Source organism: Panthera tigris, chromosome D2, assembly GCF_018350195.1.
Source record: "Panthera tigris isolate Pti1 chromosome D2, P.tigris_Pti1_mat1.1, whole genome shotgun sequence".
In the NCBI taxonomy this organism is placed as follows: domain Eukaryota; kingdom Metazoa; phylum Chordata; class Mammalia; order Carnivora; family Felidae; genus Panthera; species Panthera tigris.
Genome location: NC_056670.1, coordinates 47,460,486 through 47,481,632, shown reverse-complemented (window position 1 = coordinate 47,481,632; position 21,147 = coordinate 47,460,486). Strand labels below are relative to the sequence as shown.

The window sequence follows — 21,147 nt, the reverse complement described above, 5'->3', positions numbered from 1 at the left end:
ATATAAAACACAAGAATACAACTACCTCATTGTCTGGAGCCAAAGGATAGGAAGGTGGCTAAGACTTCAGTTCATAAAGCAGCTTCCACAGATGGGGAGCTGTATGCACCACAGGCTCATATCTTATCTCCCTCAGCCAGACCCCTTATCATATGGTTGTTGGTGTTGGCAGGCCAATCTGGCAGAACACTTACACGAGATGTGCTTGAGTCAAGGAGGCCAAAAGGGTAAGGGCTTGTGGTTGGGGAAACATTTGAAGAAAGGATGAGCTTCAACTGATAGACATTATCAAAGACAAAAAGCAGAGAAATGGATAAGTTGAAGTTCTAACAGTTCCTTTCTGTGGCTCTTCAAAGAATTGATAATGTGAAGTCATAGTCAGCCAGTCATAGAAAATGTTGCCTGCTGGATGCCAGTGGAGTCATGAGTTTGTCTGCACTAAATCACACGGACCAATTTTAAGAGATAACATATAGGGAAGCAAGATCTGCTTCTCTTTCTCAGCTAAGAAAGGCAAACTGGTGGTGGTTCCTACAAAAGGAGTCAAAAAAAAAAAAAAAAAAAAAAAGAACCTCAGGTTTGTTGAAGGAAAAGAATGCATCTGTTCCTGAGAAGGCAAACTCTAAGCAAGACAGAGCTCTGGCAGGGACGGATGCTCCACCTGGATCTAGAGGCCACAGAGAGAAGGATCAGCTGCTCACATAGGACTCAGAGTACAGAGCCTGAGACAGGGTTCAACCGAACAGAAAAGAGAAGCGATCTGAAAACTGAAATGGGCCCGTTTGCGTTTGAAAGAGCAGGAAAAAAATTGGGGACTGAAAGATGACAGGCTCTGGGGAGCTGGGAGAGAATCCAGAACTAAGGAAAGGTGGAAGATCCATCAACAGGAACTCCTTCATTTGGCCTTTCCTGAGCAGAGATGGTATCTACTCATGAGCCTGAGGCTTCCTGAGATAAATAGGATCCACTCTGTATCAGAAACCACCACAGTGGCTTCTCATTTACCCATCCCAATGCTGCTTCTCACCAGGTCATTTTTAGAGAGTTGAATCCACCGCTGCCCCAGCAGCCCCTTTCTGTATCTTAACCCCCACCTACCCTTTCCAGCTAGCCACCACACACATCACCCTGAGCCAGGCAGGGGTGAGAGGCTGTGACATCCAAGTTTCCTTAGCTGCCCCTGTCCTCAGTGATCACTCACCAGCAGGATTATCTTAAACTTACAGAGCACTTGATATCATTGTCTTCAGTTCTCTTGTTTAGTCTGGACACAATCTCTAGATTCATTTATTTTCCCCATTACACTTAGAAGGAAACTACAGCTGAAGTGGATTGAGTACTCTGAAAGAGTCTGAATTTGAACCCAGATCTTCTCCCCAACCAGTGTAGGGCTCCTTCCACACTACACGTCTTCTCTGTACATCCACACCACACCCTGCAAAGCAACGCTGTTATGCCTTTTCTTTTTACATTCATCATCATGAGTACTAGTGTATTCTTAACTGAATTACCAATTTTCTAAGGATATAGATCAAATGAGTTTTGTTTTGCCAGATGAGTAATGTGCTCTTAATCACTCAGTACTCATTTAAGTACTATTTATTTTTTTAAAAAATCCATTACAAGCTGCGGAAAATATATAAATTGCAAGAAACCAAGACGATTACCAATAATTGCTCTACATAGCATGTTGAAAACCTCGTAATCACACTGGTTCATTAGTGGTAGTTTTCAAAGCCTTATTCATTGGAGAGTCTCTGAGGCCACCGTGGACTTCAATATGCAGTCTCCAACAAAAGTTGCAGAAGACAGAAATTAATTTCTGGTGAAGGAGAAAATCTTCCTGAGGGCTGCTTTGACCTCCTTGTTTCTCAGAGTATATATGAGGGGGTTGAGAGTAGGGCTCAACATGGTGTACAATACACCAGCCAACTTGCTCTTCTCTGCACTGTAGCTAGAGACAGGGCTTATGTAGGCATAGAAGACAGCGGTATAATACATACACACCACAATGAGGTGGGAAGAGCAGGTGGAAAAGGCTTTTTTCTTCCCCTCTACAGTCCGCATCTTTAGAATGCTGGAGATGATAAAGCCATATGACACGATGGTCATCAGGAAGTTCAATATGCCATAAAAGGCGTCAGCCAGGACAACCATGATGCTATTCACATAGGTGGAGCTACAGGAGAGAAGCAACAGAGGAGGGACCTCACAGAAAAAATGGGTAACGATATTGGGACCACAGAAATTCAACCGCAGCATCAGCCCAGTGTGGATGGTTGTGTTGAAGGCACAGAGTACCCAGACACCTGTGGTCAGCTTGCTGCAGAAAGCCTTGCTCATCATGGTGCTGTAATGCAGAGGGTGGCAGATGGCTGCATACCGGTCATAGGCCATGACCGTGAGGAGGAGCAGCTCAGAGGATGCAGCCCATGTGAGGAAACAGAGTTGGGCCATGCAACCCCCATAAGAGATGGAGCTCTCCTCTGACATCAGACCCTCCAGTGCTTTGGGCATGACAGAAGAGGTGCAGATAATATCCATGGTAGCCAAGTTGAACAGAAAAAAGTACATGGGGGTATGGAGCCCAGAGTTGAAGCTGATGGCCAAAATGATGAGGAGATTACCTGTGAGGGCCACAGAGTAGAGGGAGAGGAAACAGCTGAATAAGAGCACATGGTATTCTGGGTGCTCTGAAAAGCCCTGCAAGATAAACTCTGTTACTAGCGTCTGGTTACGCATGGTCCTTGGGCTGAGAGGGGTTTCCATGATCATCAGGTGAATCTCTACTCACAGCTCCATGTGATTTCAGGACTAGAGAGAGAAATGAGAGGTATCCTAAGGTAGGCTGCTACTATGTTTCATTCATACCTGACATCATGGCATGAGCAATATTATACAGAGATACGAAGTCTTCTTAATGAAGAGAAGCATACCAATATGACATTAAGCAAAGGGTGTGAACATGTAGCCCATAAAAAGTGAGTACAAATGGCCAATTCATAAAGCGTCATTCAACTTCAAACAAATGCAAGTTAAATCAGTAATTCATTCTTTATGAACCATGTGGCAAAGTTTGAAAAGCATGGTTTTGACTAACACTAGCATGGGTGCCAAGATGCAGGCCTTTTAAAATTCATATTCCATTTGAGCCAGAACTTTCACTTCTAGGAATTTATCCTGCAGCAATAATTAAGTTCATCTTCAAGGTGTAATCACAGCATTATTTATAATACTGAAAATATAAAAGCAACTTATACTCTTAAAGGTCAGTATATTACAATATGTTCCTATAGCATAATGCTCTATACCTATCGAAATGATGCTTTAGAGGTGTTTTACTGATGTTTACAAAAAAGCATGAAGAAAGTTCAAAAGTAGTATGTACAATAGGATCTTATTTTGAGTTTAAGAAAAAAAATCACGTTTGTACATATACCTATAGAAAAAAACCAACTGGTTCTGAATGATAAACAACAGTGGAGACTGATTATAGTTGATTATAGACTGATTATAGTTGATCTGAATGATAAACAACAGTGGAGACTGACTGGGTGGCTCAGTCAGTTAAGCATCCGACTTTGGCTCAGGTCGTGATTTCACAGTTTGTGGGTTTCAGCCCCGGGTCAGGATCTGTGCTGACAGCTCAGAGCCCAGAGCCTGCTTCAGATTCTGTGTCTCCTGTTCATGCTCTGTCTCTATCTCAAAAATAAACATTCAAAAAAATTTTTTTAAGAAATCTTTCTAAAAGGCAGATCTGACAGAATAAAGACCCCCAACTGCTACTTCTGGATCTACCCACCTCTCTAGACAATGTTTTCCCTCTTGTCTCACCTCTCATGGCCAAAGCTCCAGCCACACCCAGATCTCCCAGTGTGGCCAAAGCACCAGCCATGCCAGACTTTTGTAGCTTTGTTCTTGCAGCTCCCTCAGCCAGGAACACTCTCCTTCTCATGAACCAGGTCGATCATCATCCCTTTCCTTTTCTAAAATCCCTTCCCTAGAGACAAAGGACCACTCTCTCCTTCGTGGCCCCCAATTCTGTACTGACTTCTATCCTAGAATTCATTAACACATCACTTCACGATTATGGTACCCATCTCCCCTAAGATTGGGGCATTTGCCTCATTCATTTCTGAGCCCCTTTTCTTGGCTCCCAGCCTCATGTCTGGCATGAAACAGGTGGGCCCTAAAATACATTTGTTGAAACAATAGCAAAGAACAGTCCAATACCAATAAAAACAGAGTGGTTTCTATTCTCAACACAGTGCAAATTCTGTATTGTTTAAGATGAAACCAGCATGGTACATTTGCGTTTTCCTTCTTTTCAACTCTTCATTCATTAAAAGGCTTAATTTTAAAAAGATGCTCATTTTCAATTAAGAATTCTGCTTTTTACCAAACTTCAATAAACGTATTTACCACTGAAGCATTAAAAGGTTTATAGAAAATGAGGAAACACCTCTGATCAAATCATATCACCATTTTGTAAGGTGAAGACTGTTCTTTGAATAGAAGAGCATAAAATTCCTCTGATTCAGGGCAATAGGCTGTGCTAGTGTAAAGTCTGTCCAAAGCTAATACAAATGGGGGTCCATCTGTATCTTCCCAGCAGCAAGGTGTCAGGTTGCTCCATTGCTTTGCTGACGATAATAAATGAGATATGCTTTCACTTTATATGCAAAAATAGTGAATGTTACTTTTGTACAGTATGAGATGTGGGCCTGAAGACTTTATTTGCTCCTTTGTCACTTTGTTGCCTCCTCAACACAGCCTGGTGAGTGACTCCTGTTTAACCCCAGGGATCACCATGAGACTGAAAAGCTGAGGCAGGCTGAAAAGGAACAGAGTTGGATTTGCCCCTTGGATGTCTCCACGTAAGGTTTCTGCACTTCCCACGAATGTCCTCCTTAGGATTCTCACCACCTGACACCCCCAGTCATCACTCACAGCCCACTCCACCACACAGATTACAAGCCAGAGACTCAATGCTATGACCACACCTGGGAAGAGATAGACACCTCCATCGCCAAACACTGAGTCGTGGTGTGTGGGTCTGTCACAGAGCACTATCGGAGGACCAAAAGAACCTATTATGAAGGAAACTTTATATCTGGTCTTGGTCTTCACTCCACTCCAGAGTGACGATAGAAAAATAAATAAATAACTACAACATAAATGGGAGTTTTGAACAGGTGCTCAGCACAAGGAAATGTCAACAAACTGATTCACACTCAGGGAACAAATTGCCCCTCAGATAATTACCATCGCGCTGTAATTTCCAGGGCAGGGGAACAGTCTCCTCATCCAATTGATCAACAGGGAGATCAGAGAATAAGGGAGCAGAGACTCTTTCTGTGAGAATGACCATGAAGTCTCTGTTGGACCTCAGCCAGGTGCTTCCTCTTCTGAAAATAACAAAGACCTCTCTCTCCTGAGGTTCATAGGGCATTGGCTTTAATCCTCCATCAAGCAGTGCAAAATTATTACCAAAGATGTGAGGGAAAAGAAAAAGATCTCAGTTACCAATTGCCAAGTTTAAACACATACTACCTGCAAACTACATGACTCTCCACATGTGAGGTGACAGGACGTTTAAACAGTGATTATTTTCCATACTTACCAGAACTTCCAGCCCTCAAGTTTCAAAGGACATAAAAATGCATCTTGGCAATTTGATCACTTTAAAGAAACAGCATGAAGTGTCCTTAAATCCCTGAAATTAAAAAGTTCATTTCATTTCATTTCATTTTTCATACAAATAAGTTGAATTTCATGTGAAAGACAATTTACTTTCAGTGACATTTTATCTTAGTTCCAATTTATTGTTCATAATTTCAGAAGTGGAGAATTATTGCTGTCATAAGGCATTCAATTAATTACGGAGAAGTTGACTACTTCTATTATTACTATCTCTGAAGAAGTCTGAGAATTTTCAGACACAATCCAATTAATCCAAAGTCCATCTATTACATACGAAGGTAAATATTCCTATTGTAAACATAACTCAAGAGCAGAAAACTAAAAATCAGAAAATGCCAAAATCTCATATGTTCAGGTTTAAATCTGAAAGATACTTTAAAGACAACCTTGTCCAACCTACTTATTGTAAAGTCAGAAAGGTATCTAAGTGACTTATCCTACTCACACAGAATACTAGTGACAAAGCTAATACCTAGTCCCAAGACTTTGGGATTCAAGCCTAGAATTCTTTGCTATGTAATGTTATTGTCCCACTAAAACTAATGTCAAACAAATGTCAAATGCCAAAAAATGTCAAGAGAAGGAAAAATTAACCAAGAATCTAAATGATTCTTATTTTGATTGAGGTGTGAATACAAACCCTAAACTCTCAGCCAGTTTTTACATCCTATTTGCTCTATTATTCCATTTGCTGATCAAATAGTAATAATACAGAGTGAGAAATCTACAAATGTCACTAATTGTAGGTCAGCTAAACAAAAAATATCAGGTCTTATATATAGTTCATGATAAAAATTAAGCAGACTTAGAGTTATGGGCAGAATTTTTCTCATTCTTTTATATCACCCAATAGAATGAGCCATCTTCAGAATACTCCTGATTACCTGGAAAAAATTCTTCACCTTTGTGGAGCTAATAGATTTTATGTATAGTCATCCTTTCTCCATCAATCATGATTGAGGTAGGAAATATGGTGACACTGAAGAAGTATGTAATCTAGGACAAGATCAGTACGGACAAAGGCTTTCTGCCCCTATTTAAGCTAATCCTGCCAAGAATTTGTGACTCATCTTCAGCAAAGTTTGTCACTGCCTATGGGAGACACCTGGGACACCTGTTCACAGCTATTACTCTAAGTGGACCCTGAAGGAGCAATTAAGTACCACTTTGCTAGGTACTTGGCTGTCGCTGGTGTTCATACAAAGGCCAGTTCAGACTTCTGATCCAAATATATGTAAAAGGGTGTAAGCTTGAGCAGAGAGCAGGACTAAACCTCTCTCCCAGTTCACATAATCTGGGGCAGTGCAGACTCAGGTTCAGGTGCTCAGACTAATGTGCTCAGACATATGGACTGGGGAGGGGGGTGTCAGGAAGGCAGTTAGCATTTCTAGACTGCCTCTCATGGAAGTTTAGAGCCATGGAGCCAATGTCCCTATGTTTCCCAGCATAAACCACCCCTACCAACAGAGCTGGCGCACTCACTATCTTTCACCCATACCTTGGCTCCTTTACCAAGCTATCTTTCCTTCCCCTGTCCCCATACTTTCTCTCCCTATCCAAATCCTACCCAGATCTAACTCTATCACCTCTGCCAAGGCTTCCCTGACTTCCTGGAGGAAAATGATCACTCCCTGCTAAATCTCAGTCACATTCAGGAGCTCCCCCATGTTAGTGAGCTTTAGAGTCTTTACAGACACAGAGTCAATCCCAAGCCTGAAACCTACTTGGGTTATGTGACTTGGGGCAAGTCTCTAACCTCTCCAGCACTTAATTATAACAATGACAAGACTTACATCATTGTCGCAGTACCTAATACATGAAAAGGGCTTGGCAACATTTTACTTCCTCTTCCCCCAGTGTGGCACCTGTTTACATATATATGTTCTTCTGTATGAGCAGAGAACAGGCTAGATATGTCTATTACCTTCCTCCTTATGAAAATGTCCTGAATATAGCTGACATTCAATGTATAACTATTGATTAAGTGACTCACTAGCTTGGCTATAGAGTTCAGTGGATTTGTTATTAAAAGGCACTTCAATCACTTCTAATTTTACTAAGCAGTGTGATGTACTAGGAACAAGCACTAAAGTAAATGGTTCCCAAATGGCTTTGAGACCTGACTCTTACTTAAGTAGCTGTGTGAACTGGTGTAAATCTCGTAATCTCTCTGAATCCAAGTTTTTAATCTATAGAATGTGAACAATACCTACCTTCAGAATTTTTCTTTGAACTACATAAGAAGATATAGAGGACTCCATTTTAGAAACCATGTTAGAGGTTATTATGGTTGGGTCATTAATAGAAACAATTACCCAGAAAGACTGTGGCCTGGCAGCATTACACCCAAAAAGGTTATCTTTTTTCCAACAAAATAAAAGACACACAAAAAATTTCCTTCCCGTGATGTTAACGATATGTCACCATTCATGAATAAATGTGTATTAGTTAAGTTAAAGGCTAACTTGCTATAATGAAGAAACCAAAATATATGTGGCTTAATATTTTCTCTTTCATTCAATACTCTGAAGTGTGTATGAATGGTAGGGTAGTTCCCAGGATGATGGGGTAGCCTTGTCCTATCTCATTAAGGGATCCGGGTTCCCCCAAGTCAGTGATTCTTGATCTCCTAGGCAATTATTCTCTTCACCATCATGAAAGTTTCCATAACCTCCACATTTCAGCTTGTAGGAAGTAAAATGACAGGAAGCCCCAGAAAACCAATTTATTTCCAGCAAGTGAGGCATATTTGCATACATACCTTCTGCTCACATTCTATGAGCAAAAATTTAGTTCCATTGCCCATTTAGTGGCAAGGGAAACCGGGAAATATAATCAAGTAGGGAAGTCATACAGGAAAAAGGGATAGAAAATTTTTAGAAAAAAGTAATTTCTCTACATATACAAAAAGAAACTAACGATAAGAGAATTTACAAAAAACAACTGGCAGTAAGAGTGAATTTTGTTACTCCTTAAAATAGAGATCCAAAAAAGAAAAGGAGAATGATCATACAGTTACACAGGTAGAAGGGAAAGGTGAAGGGAAGGTGAAAGAACAGAGAGGCAAAAGACCTACAGTGAAAGTTGAGAGGAAAGTCAAGGAAATGAATTTAAGAGTTCTAACATTTTTATGCAGTATCAAGAGTCCCACAGTGGTGGGGCTCTGAAAAATTATGTGTAATCCCCAAAGATGCCATCTGATAGATAAGAGGGCCAAGCAGAGCTGTGGAATAACTGAGTGAAAGATAGTAGGAGCTGCACTGTGAGACTTAGCAGATAGGGAAGGCCTTCCAGCAAAGGAAATGCTTGGAAACTTATGCAAATTTAGGGATCTACAGGATGTTATGGGGAGTCCTATCTAGGCAATACCATGCCCCCCTCTTTCTGGGCCCTGTGCCTTAACCTCAGGTGGAACCAGTTGTTAAAACAATCCAATTATTAATTTTTGGTTGATTACCCAGTTGTGGCCTGGAGCACACTTCATACTCTTCAAGTCCTTCTTCTTCTACTTGTCCCTCACAATTACTGGCCTTGCCTCATACCTTCCTGAAAAGGGACACATCATCCTACCAGAGTTCTTCAACCTCATTCTTCCCCATCTCAATCTTTTTACATCTTTTGTTTTAATGTTTATTTATTTTTGAGAGACAGAGAGAGACAGAGACAGAGCACGAGCTGGAGAGGGAAGAGAGAAAGGGAGACACAGAATCCGCAGCAGGCTCCAGGCTCTGAGCTGTCAGCACAGAGCCTGATGTGGGGCTCGAGCCCACGGACCGCAAGATCATGACCGAGCTGAAGTCAGACACTTAACCGACTGAGCCACCCAGGCGCCCCAATCTTTCTACATATTTATTCTCAGTCTTTGTTAAATCCTCCCTTCTAAACCAGCATAAAAACCCAAAACAGCTCACATATCCCCACAACAAACTGTTGAAAATTGTTATTTTAAAATATCCCCAAAATCTTATAATAATTCCCATGCCAGACATAATTGGCATACCAGACATGCAAAGAAGTGGGAAAATACACCCATATTTGAGGTGAGAAAAATGAATCAAAACCAACTCAGAAATGACAAAAGTAATAAAATTACTAGACAGGAACCTCAAAACAGTTGTAATAACTATATTCCAAATACTCAAGAAGCTATAGAAAATATAATAAATGGAGACATAAAAAATACAAAAAGATTCAAACAGAATTTCTGAGATGTAAAGTACAATGTCTTAAATTAATAATATGCTTAATGGGATTAACAGCACATTAGACATTGCAGAAAAAAAGATTGGTAAATTTTAAAAACTACCAACAGAACCTATCCAAATTAGGGGCACCTGGTTGGCTAAGTCAGTTAAGCATCTGACTTCAGCTCAGGTCATGATGTCACGGTTCATGGGTTCGAGCCCCACATTGGGCTCTGTGCTGAAAGCTCAGGGCCTGAAGCATGCTTTGGTTTCTGTGTCTCCTTCACTCTCTATCCTGCCCACCCCCACACTCACACTCTGTCTCTCAAAAATAAATGTTAAAAAAATAAAGAATGTACCCAAATTAAACACATATGAAAACATAAAACATAAGAATAGTGTATCAGTGAGCCATAAATCCACTTCAAATAGCCTAATATATATGTGATTAAACCCCATAAGTAGATAAGGAGTGGGGTAGAACATAAGAAATATTCAAATAAAGGCTATTTTTTCCAAATTTAATAAAAAATATAACCTTACAATGTAATAACTTCAATAAATCCCAAGCATGATAAACAGTGAGAAAATCATATCAAGACTCACACTTAAAACCAGTAATAGTGGGGCACCTGGGTGGCTCAGTGGGTTAAGTGTCCAACTTCAGCTCAGGTCATGATCTCACAGTTCATGAGTTTGAGCCTCATATCAGGCCCTGCACTGACAGGGTGGAGCCTGCTTTGTATTCTCTGCTCCCTCTGTCTGCCTCTTCCTCCCCCACCCCCTTCTCTCAAAAATAAATAAATAAATAAATAAGGAAAAAATAATAATAATAGAGGGGAAATCTCTAAAAACAATGAGACCAGGGCTTTTAGAGGAGCCAAGATGACAGAACAGCATGCGAGGGTTTTTTTGCATCTTGCATCCATGAAATACAGACAGATCAACACTAAACCATCCTGCACACCCAGAAAACTGATTTGAGTATTAACACAACAATCTGAACAACCTGAACCACAGAACTCAGCAGGTATGCAGCACAAAGAGCACAAAGGTATGCAGCAGGTATGCAGCACACTAGGGAAGAGAGAAGCCACAGAAGGCAGGGAACTGGTTTTGCTTGCAGAGACAGGACAGAGACAGAGGGAGAGTACAGGAGAAGCACCCTCCACCAAAAGCAGCTGGAGAGAAAATGGAAAAGTAGAAACAGTCATAGGGACTGAACTAAAAAGGGAGAAAGGAGACGGTTTAAATTCCATTAAGATTCTATAAACAGGAGGACCACAGAGTCTGAAACTCCACAGTTTGATACCTGGCGGTCCTCTGCTGGGAAGGGCAAATCCTCAGGAGCAGAGTGAGATCCAGGGGTCCTCAGGCCACACAGGGAAAGGTGGTTCCCCTGCTGGGAGAATATTTGGTAGAGACTGCAGGCACCTCACAGGCAAAGGTGGCAGCAGACCCTAGAGAACAACCACACTCACTGGCACTGGAACAAGGTCATTAAGGTGAAGCCTGGTGCCAGATGTGTGTTGTAATTTTCCATAATCCCTGAAATACTGCTGCTACACAATCGCGTGAACTTTTTCTGGGGCAGGCTGGCACCCAGCCACAGTCTCTGGGGGTCAGCAGCAGCACAGTCCTGCAAATGTTCCTGGGTGTGACTGGCACCCAGCCGTTGCTCGGTGAAACCCTCCCCCAGAGCATCAGAAGAGGTCAAAGCTGCAGTCTCTCGGAAGTGAGGTCTTGGGAAACACAGTTGCATCTGAGATAAAACTCAAGAAGGAGGTGTCATCTGGCAACCTGACAGCTTAGTCACACACAGTATAAAAGTGGGGAGTGGGCAGAAGCCGGAGACAAAGGACGGGTGCGCAATTGCTGATTGGGGAGAACAGAGTTCCAATACTAGAGACCGGGTAACTGGGTGATGACACTTTCACCCCTCCCACGCATGTGCATACACACCTATGTGCGCCACAACAATCCACCCCAGTAAGCTAAGCAGCACCATCTAGTGGACAATGGACTGTTACACTAAGACCCGCCCAATGGGCCAACTTCTCTCTTCAGGAACACCACAAGTCTCTCCGCCTGCTTAGTTTATGAACGATAAAGAACTTCATAGTTTGACTTCTAGGGGAAAACGAAGCAATTTCAATAGTATTTCAGTCTGTTTGCTGGTCCATCTATTCAATTTTCCTTTTTTTTTTCTTTTTCATTCCTTTTCTTTTTCTTGACTACAGAAAGAGAAAATTTTATTTTTATTTTCAATTTTTATTAAAAATATTTTTTTTATTTTTTTCTACTATATTACTTACTTTTTTGTAAATTTTACAAATTCTATTTCCATCATTTCATTTTATTCTATTTCAGTGTATTCATTTTTGTCAAATATTCAAATGTTTTCCTTTTTTTTTCTTTCTTTTTTTTCCCTCTTTTTTCTCAACTCTATCAAGCTACTTTCAACAACCAGACCAAAACACACCTGGGAATATAGCATCATTTATTTGATTTTTGTGTGTGTGCATGTTGTTTTAATTTTTAATTAATTAATTTATTTTTTCAAGTTATTAAATCCTTTTCTTCCTTAAAAATTATGAAATGAAGGAATTCACCCCAAAGGAAAGAGCAGGAAATAACGACAGCCAGGGACTTAACCAACACAGATACAAGCAAGATGTCTGAACCAGAATTTAGAATCACGATAACAATACTACCTGGAGTTGAAAATAGATTAGAATCCCTTTCTGCAGAGATAAAAGAACTAAAAGCTCCTCAGGATGAAATAAAAAATGCTATAACTGAGCTGCAATCTCAAATGGATGCCACAGCAGCAAGGATGGATGAGGCAGAGCAGCAAATCAGCAATATAGAGGACAAATTTATGGAGAATAATGAAGCAGAAAAAAAAGAGAGAGACTAGGGCAAAAGAACACGATTTAAGAATTAGAGAAATCAGTGACTTATTAAGAAGGAACAACATCAGAATCATAGGGGTCCCAGAATATGAAGAGAGAAAAAAGGGGTAGAAAGGTTATGTGAGCAAATCATAGTGGAAAACTTTCCTAACCTGGGGAAACACACAGACATCAAAATCTACAAAGCACAGAGGACTCCCAGTAGATTCAACAAAAAATGACATTCAACACAGCATATCATAGTCAAATTCACAAAAATACTCAGGCAAGGAAAAAATCTTGAACGTGGAAAGGGAAAAAAAGTCCTTAAACTACAAGGGAAGACAGTATAGGGTTTCAGCAGACCTATCCACACAAACTTGGCAGGCCAGAAAGGAGTGGAAGGATATATTCAATGTGCTGAATCAGAAAAAATGCAGCCAAGAATTCTTTATCCAGCAAAGCTGTCATTCAAAATAAAAAGATTAAAACTTTTCCAAACAAAAATTAAAGGAGTTCATGACCACTAAACCAGGACTGCAAGAAATTTTAAGGTGGACTCTCTGAGGGGAGAAAAGATAGGGGGGAAAAAAAAGACCAAAAGCAACAAAGACTAGAAAGGACCAGAGAACACCACCAGAAACTCCAACTCTATAAGCATCATAATGGCAACAAACTCATATCTTTCAGTACTCACTCTAAACGTCAATGGACTAAATGCTCTAATCAAAAGACATAGGGTAACAAAATGGATAAGAAAGCATTTACGTTTATACATAATTTATGTATACTTTATGTATAAATGATGTATATTTTGTAAAATATGTAAAATTATGTATAATTTATAAACATAATTTATGTTTATACATAAACATATATGCTGTTTACAAGACACCCACTTTAGACCTAAGAACACCTTCAGATTGAAAGTAAGGGGATGGAGAACCATCTATGCTAATGGTCAACAAAAGAAAGCCAGAGTAGCCACACTTATATCAGATAATCTAGACTTTCAAATAAAGACTATAACAAGAGATGAAGAAGGCATTATATCATAAGTAAGGAGTCTATCCACTTAAAGAAGACCTAACAATTGTAATCATTTATGCTCCAAATGTGAGGGAACCCAAATATATAAAGCAATTAATCACAAACATAAAGAAACTCATTGATAATAATACCATAATAGTAGGGGACTTCAACACCCCACTTACAACAATGGACAAATCATCTAATCAGAAAATCAACAAAGAAACAATGGCTTTGAATGACACACTGGACCAGATGGACTTAACAGATATATTCAGAACATTTCATCCTAAAGCAGCAGAATACACATTCTTCTCCAGTTCACATGGGATGTTCTCCAGAATAGACCACACAATGGGACACAAATCAGCCCTCAACAAGTACAAAAAGATCTAGATCATACCGTGCACATTTTCAGACCACAACGCTATGAAACTCGAAATCAACCACAAGAAAATTTTTGGAAAGATAATAAATAATTGGAGACTAAAGAACATCCTACTAAATAATGAATGGGCTAACCAAGAAGTTAAAGAGGAAATTAAAAAGTCCATCAAAGCCAATGAAAATGATTGATAACACTACAGCCCAAAACCTCTGGGATGCAGCAAAGGCAGTTATAAAAGGAAAGTATATAGCAAGCCAGGCCTTCCTAAAAAAGGAAGAAAGGTCTCAGATACACAACCTAACCTTACACCTTAAAGAGCTTGAAAGAGAACGGCAAATAAAACCCAAAACCAGCAGAAGACAGGAAATAAAAAAGATTAGAACAGAAATCAATGCTATGGAAACAAACAAAAACAAAACAGTAGAACACATCAATGAAACCAGAAACTGGTTCTTTGAAAGAATTAACAAAATTGATAAACCCCTAGCCAGTTTGATCAAAAAGAAAAAGGAAAGGACCGAAATAAATAAAATCAAGAATGAAAGAGGGGAGATCACAACCAACACAGCAGAAATAAAAACAATAATAAGAGAATATTATGAGCAATTATATGCCAATAAAATGGGTAATCTGGAAGAATGGACAATTCCTAGAAACATATACACTACCAAAACTGAAACAGGAAGAAATAGAAAATTTGAACAGACCCATAACCACTAAAGAAATTGAATTAGTAATCAAAAACCTCCCAAAAAACAAGAGTCCAGGGCCAGATGGCTTTCCAGGGGAATTCTACCAAACATTTAAGGAAGAGTTAACACCTATTCTCTTAAAGCTGTTCCAAAAAATAGCAATGGAAGGAAAACTTCCAAACTCTTTCTATGAAGCTAGCATTACCTTGATTCCAAAACCACACAAAGACCCCACTATAAAGGAGAACTATAGACCAATTTCCCTGATGAACATGGATGCAAAAATGCTCAACAAGATATTAGCCAACCAGATCCAACAATACATTAAAAAATTATTCACCACGACCAAGTGGGATTTATACCTGAGATGCAGGGCTGGTTCAGTATCTACAAGACAATCAATGCGATTCATCACATCTATAAAAGAAAGGACAAGAACCACATGATCCTCTCAATAGATGCAGAGAAAGCATTTGACAAAATACAGCATCCTTTCCTGATAAAAATCCTCAAGAATGTAGGGATAGAAGGATCATACCTTGAGATAGTAAAAGCCATATATGAAAGACCTAACACTAATATCATCCTCAATGGGGAAAAACTGAGAGCTTTCCCCCAAACTCAGGAACACAACAGGGATGTCCACTCTCGCTACTGTTATTCAACATATTGGGCGTATTCAAAGTATTGGAAGTCTTAGCCTCAGCAATCAGACAACACAAAGAAATAAAAGGCATCCAAATTGGCCAGGGGGTCAAACTTTCACTCTTCACAGATGATATGATACTCTATATGGAAAATGCAAAAGATTCCACCAAAAAACTTCTAGAACTGGTTCATGAAATCAGCAAAGTGGCAAGATATAAAATCAATGCACAGAAATTGGTTGCATTCTTATACACCAACAATGAAGCAACAGAAAGAGAAATCAAGGAATCGATCCCATTTACAATTGCATCAAAAACCATAAAATACCTAGGATTAAATCTAACCAAAGAGGTGAAAAATCTATACACTGAAAACTAGAAAGCTTATGAAAGAAATTGAAGAAGACATAAAAACCAGAAAAATGTTCCATGCTCCTGGATAGGAAGAACAAATATTGTTAAAATGTCAATACTACCCAAAGCAATCTACATATTCAATGTAATCCCCATCAAAATAACACCAGCCTTCTTCACAGAACTAGAACAATCTTAAAATTTGTATGGAACCAGAAAAGACCCCGAATAGCCAAAGCAATCTTGAGAAAGAAAACCAAAGCAGGAGGCATCACAATCCTGGACTTCAAGCTATATTACAAAGTGGTAATCATCAAGACAGTATGGTACTGGCACAAAAACAGACACTCAGATCAATGGAACAGAATAGGAAACCCAGCAATGGATCCACAAACATATGGCCAACTAATCTTTGAAAAAGCAGGAAAGAATATCCAATGGAATAAAGACAGTCTCTTCAGCAAGTGTTGCTGGGACAACTGGACAGCGGCATACAGAAAAATGAACCTGGACCACTTTCATACACCATACACAAAAATAAACTCAAAATGGATGAAAGACCTAAATGTAAGACAGGAAGCCATCAAAATCCTCGAGGAGAAAGCCGGCAAAAACACCTTTGACCTTGGCCACAGCAACTTCTTACTCAACATGTCTCCAGAGGCAAGGGAAACAAAAGCAAAAATGAACTATTGGGACCTCATAAAAATAAAAAGCTTCTGTACAGCAAAGGAAACAATTAGCAAAACTAAAAGGCAACTGATGGAATGGGAGAAGATATTTGCAAATGACATATCAGATAAAGGATTATTATCCAAAATCTATAAAGAACTTATCAAACTCAACACCCAAAAAACAAATAATCCAGTGAAGAAATGGACAGAAGACATGAATAGACACTTCTCCAAAGAAGACATCCAGATGGCCAACTGACACATGAAAAAATGTTCAACATCACTCATCATCAGGGAAATACAAATCAAAACCACACTGACATATCACCTCACACCGATCAGAGTGGCTAAAATGAACAAATCAGGAGACTACAGATGATGGTGAGGATGTGGAGAAAGAATACCTCTTTTGCACTGCTGGTGGGAATGCAAACTGGTGCAGCCACTCTGGAAAACAGTATGGAGATTCCTCAAAAAATTAAAAATAGAACTACCTTATGACCCAACAATTGATTTATCCAAAGGATACAGTTGTGCTGTGTCAAAGGGACACATGCACCCCAATGTTAATAGCACTATCAACAATAGCCAAAGTATGGAAAGAGCCCAAATGTCTGCCCATAGATGGATGAATGGATAAAGAAGATATCCTTTATCTTTATACACACGCGCACACACACACACACACACACACACACACACACACACAATGCAGTATTACTTGGCAATCAAAAAGAATGAAATCTTGCCATTTACAACTACGTGGATGGAACTAGAGGGTATTATGCTAAGTGAAATTAATCAGTCAGAGAAAGAAAAATATCATATGACTTCACTCATATGAGGACTTTAAGACACAGAACAGATGAACATAAGGGAAGGGAAGCAAAAATAATATAAAAACAGGTAGGGGGACAAAACATAAGAGACTCTTAAATATAGAGAACAAACAGAGGGTTGCTGGAAGGGTCTGGGAAGGGGGATGGTCTAAATGGGCATTAAGGAATCTACTCCTGAAATCATGTTGCGCCATATGCTAACTTGGATGTAAATTTAAAAATAAATAAATAAATAATAATTCTAGTCATACCAAAAAAGCATAAAATAACAGGAAAAAAAGTAGATGAGATAAAGAGAAAGCAAATAGAAACAGTAAATTTAAATACGAAGTTCAAGCATGACACTCTCAAGAACAGTGGATGCTGTGAGGAAAGGCAACTGGAGGTAGATTCATGAGTAAAATAAAGAGATAGCCTAGATTTAGGGCAGCTAGTTAACTGGAGAGATTCAAGGAGTAAGATAGCTGGGAGGAGCTATCCAGGGATGAGAAAAAATATCAAACACTGACTTCAGAAACTATTTCAAGAAGCCACAATTTCACTAATTCATTTCTAGAGGCATTTATACCCCCCAGGGCATTGTTGAAAACAATACAGCAATCATCTTGAAATTAGTGGAGTTGAACAGCTAAGTATGAGGCGGGAAAGAGTAAAAGAAAGACCTATAGTTAACCACTGTCAAGCAGGTGGGGGATGGGTGAATGTGAGCATATTCAAAGCTGTGCTTCCTAAGGTCTATATCAGAGATTTCACACTGTGAGGTGGAAAGAGACTTCATTAAAATGATCCAGCCAGTAACTAAACAAATAAGCAAAGAATAATAATAAGTCCTGAGGTGAGGGGCCAGTACTGGCATTGATACAATATATTATCCAAAATGTTCAGTTTCCAACAAAAAAATTACAGGTCATACAAAGAAACAAAATTATAACACACATACCAGAAAAAAAAGTAAGCAACAGAAACTACCTGCAAGAGTAACCAGATGTTGGATTTAACAGAAAGAGTTCAAAACATTCATTATGAATATGTTCACAGAACTAAAAGAAAATATCATCATATAAGAATGGTCTGATGACAATGTTACACCAAATAGAACATATCAATGAAAGGGCGGGCCTATGCCGGCCGACTCCATCTTGTTCTGTGTCCTTCACCTTGACCACACCTCCTCCCCTTGAGTAACCCCCCCCCCCACCTGCCTAACAGGACTCGGACCCTTCCCCAGCCAATCGGCTGAGGCCATAGCCATTACCTCACCAACTGCCCCTAGGCCCCAATAAAACCTTTGTCCTTTTGAAACGCACTCTCTCTCCCCAGTATCTCACCGCTGCATCGGTGCAGGTAGGGGATTGAGCTCGAGCTAGCTCGAATAAAGGCTCTTTTGCTTTTACATCGGACTCGGCTCCCTGGCGGTATTTGGGGATCACGAATTCTGGGCATAACAATCAATAAAGAGATAGGAATTATTTAAAAAAACAAATCCACAGTATAAGTGATGACATCAGAAAGATGGTATAGACTAAAAGCTCCAGGCCTTCATTTACCCCGTGGAGATACTGAGTTAGCAACAACAGATGAACCAAAATAGTTCTGTGAGAACTCTGGAAACTGGTTAAGACTTACAGTACCCAAGTGAATGCACACACAGCCAAGAAAAAAAAAATCTCCACAGAAGGATAGGAAAGTTTGTAGCATTTGGCTCACCTTTACCCCTCCCCCTGTCTGGCACAGAGCGGTGCAAATAGGAGGAAACCTCCCAATTTTCAGCTCATCATCAAAAGAAAAGAGTGGAACTTGGCTCCAGAGTTTTGGTTTGTCAGGGGGTTGCCTGAGGGAATGGTTTCTGTTTCATCTGCCTTGGAGCATTGATGGGAATGGCCGCATAGATGTCACCAGTTTGGAGGCCACTAAAAACAGAGGCAGGGGCCATACCACCTTTAGAGCCATAGGAATCTGAAGTTCCACAGACAGGTGCTAGAGGAGCAAGAGATTATGGACAGAGGAGTAAAACAGAAACCAAAACCAAAAGCTCCCGAGAAGCAGGGAGTTTCTTAAGGAAATTAAGACAGATGAAAGCAGTCATATATGTTTTGGAAGGAAGGTGCATACAAAAACCTGGAGAGGATACATCCCCAGAAAATGAGTGAAAGGTCTAAAAACTTCCAACTGGGTTGATTGGTAAAGGTCTTCCCCTGCATAAAGCCAGGACACAAAGAATGGGACAGCACTATTTTCAAATGCCCAAATCTCAGCAAATGAGCACAAGGGATATAAAGAAGCGGGAAAATATGGCCCAAGCAAAGGAACAAATAAATCTTCAGCACCTGACCCTAAAAACAACAGATATCTCTGAATTGCCTGTCAAGTAATTTAAGACAATACACTTAAAGACGCACAATGAGCTAAAAAAAGAAACAGAAAACTGAATGAAATCGGGAAAAGAAAAAATAATAATATCAACAAGGAGATAGAAATTATAAAAACAAAACAAACAGAAATTCTGGGGTTAGAGTATATAATAGCTGAATTCAAAAAATTCACTATGGGGGTTGGAGACTTACCGGGCAGAAGAAAGAGTAAGTAAACTTGAAGACAAGTCATTTGAAATTATCAAGGTAGAGGGACAAAAACAAGTAGAGAGAGTCTAAGGGACATAAAGGACACCATAAAGCAGACCAACATATACATTATGGGGTCCCAGAAAAAGAGAGAGAGAAAAGGGAAGAAAACACATTTTAGAAATAATGAATGAAAATTTCCCAAATTTATGGAAGGAAATGGACATACCCATTCCAGAAGCCTAAAGAACTTTAACTAGAATAAATTCAAAAAGACCCACACCTAGACACACTCAAACTGTTTAAAATCAAAGACCAAAACTGAATCTTGGAAGCAGCAGGAGAAAAGGGACTTGTCACATGCTAGGAACCATGTACAAGATCATCAGTAGATTTCTCAGCAGAAACCTTGCAAGCTAACAGGCATTGGGATGATATATTCAGTGTTGAAAAAAATCAACAAAAAAATACTGTATTCAGTAAACCTGTCCCTCAAAATTAAGCATATATTAAGAATTTTCCAGATGAATAAAAACTGAAGGAGTTCACTGCCACTAGATCTGCTCTACAAGAAATGCTAAAGGGAATCTTCCAAGTTGAAACACATGGATGTTACGCAGCAACATGAAGCCATGTGAAAATATAAAGTTCTCCAGTAAAGGTAAACATATGGATGTATGGAGACTTGTATAATTTTGGTATGTAAACCCACTTGTAATTCTTGTAGAGTATTTAAAAGAAAAAAAGTATAAAAATAACTATAAATCTATGTTAACAGGTGCTCGATACATCAAGATACAATTTGTGACACCAGTAACATAAGGTGGGGGCAGAACTATAAAGGAGGAGAGTCTACATGTAATTAAAGCTAAATTGTTATCAGTTTAAAACATATTGCTAGAACTTTAAATTATCTTATGTAATCTCCACGATCTCTATAATCTCCACAAAGAAAATATCCATAGACTATACACAGAAGGAGATGAAAAGGGAATCAAAGCATGTCACTACAAAAAAAAAATCAACAAAACACAAAATGATAGAATAACACAGGAAACAAGAGTCAAAAAAGCTAGAAGACATACATTAAATCATTAAAAGGCAAGAGTAAATCCCTCCCTGTCAGTAACTACTTTAAATGTAAACTAATTAACTTCCCAATCAAAAGATATAGATTGGGAA

The 21,147-nt window shown here is 39.4% G+C and overlaps 1 protein-coding gene across 1 annotated transcript in view; it reads right to left on the bottom strand.

The window, feature by feature from the left end:
- Positions 1 to 1,769: 1,769 nt before the first annotated feature.
- Positions 1,770 to 21,147, bottom strand: part of LOC102960517 (olfactory receptor 13A1) — a 59,188-nt gene continuing 39,810 nt past the window's right edge. The window contains exons 3-4 of the mRNA XM_015536603.2: positions 5,624 to 5,716; positions 1,770 to 2,814 (exon numbers count right to left, since the gene is read on the bottom strand). Coding sequence (XP_015392089.2) covers positions 1,816 to 2,775 — 960 coding nt within the window. The 5' untranslated portion in view covers positions 2,776 to 2,814; positions 5,624 to 5,716 and the 3' untranslated portion in view covers positions 1,770 to 1,815. The remainder of the gene's footprint in view (positions 2,815 to 5,623; positions 5,717 to 21,147) is intronic.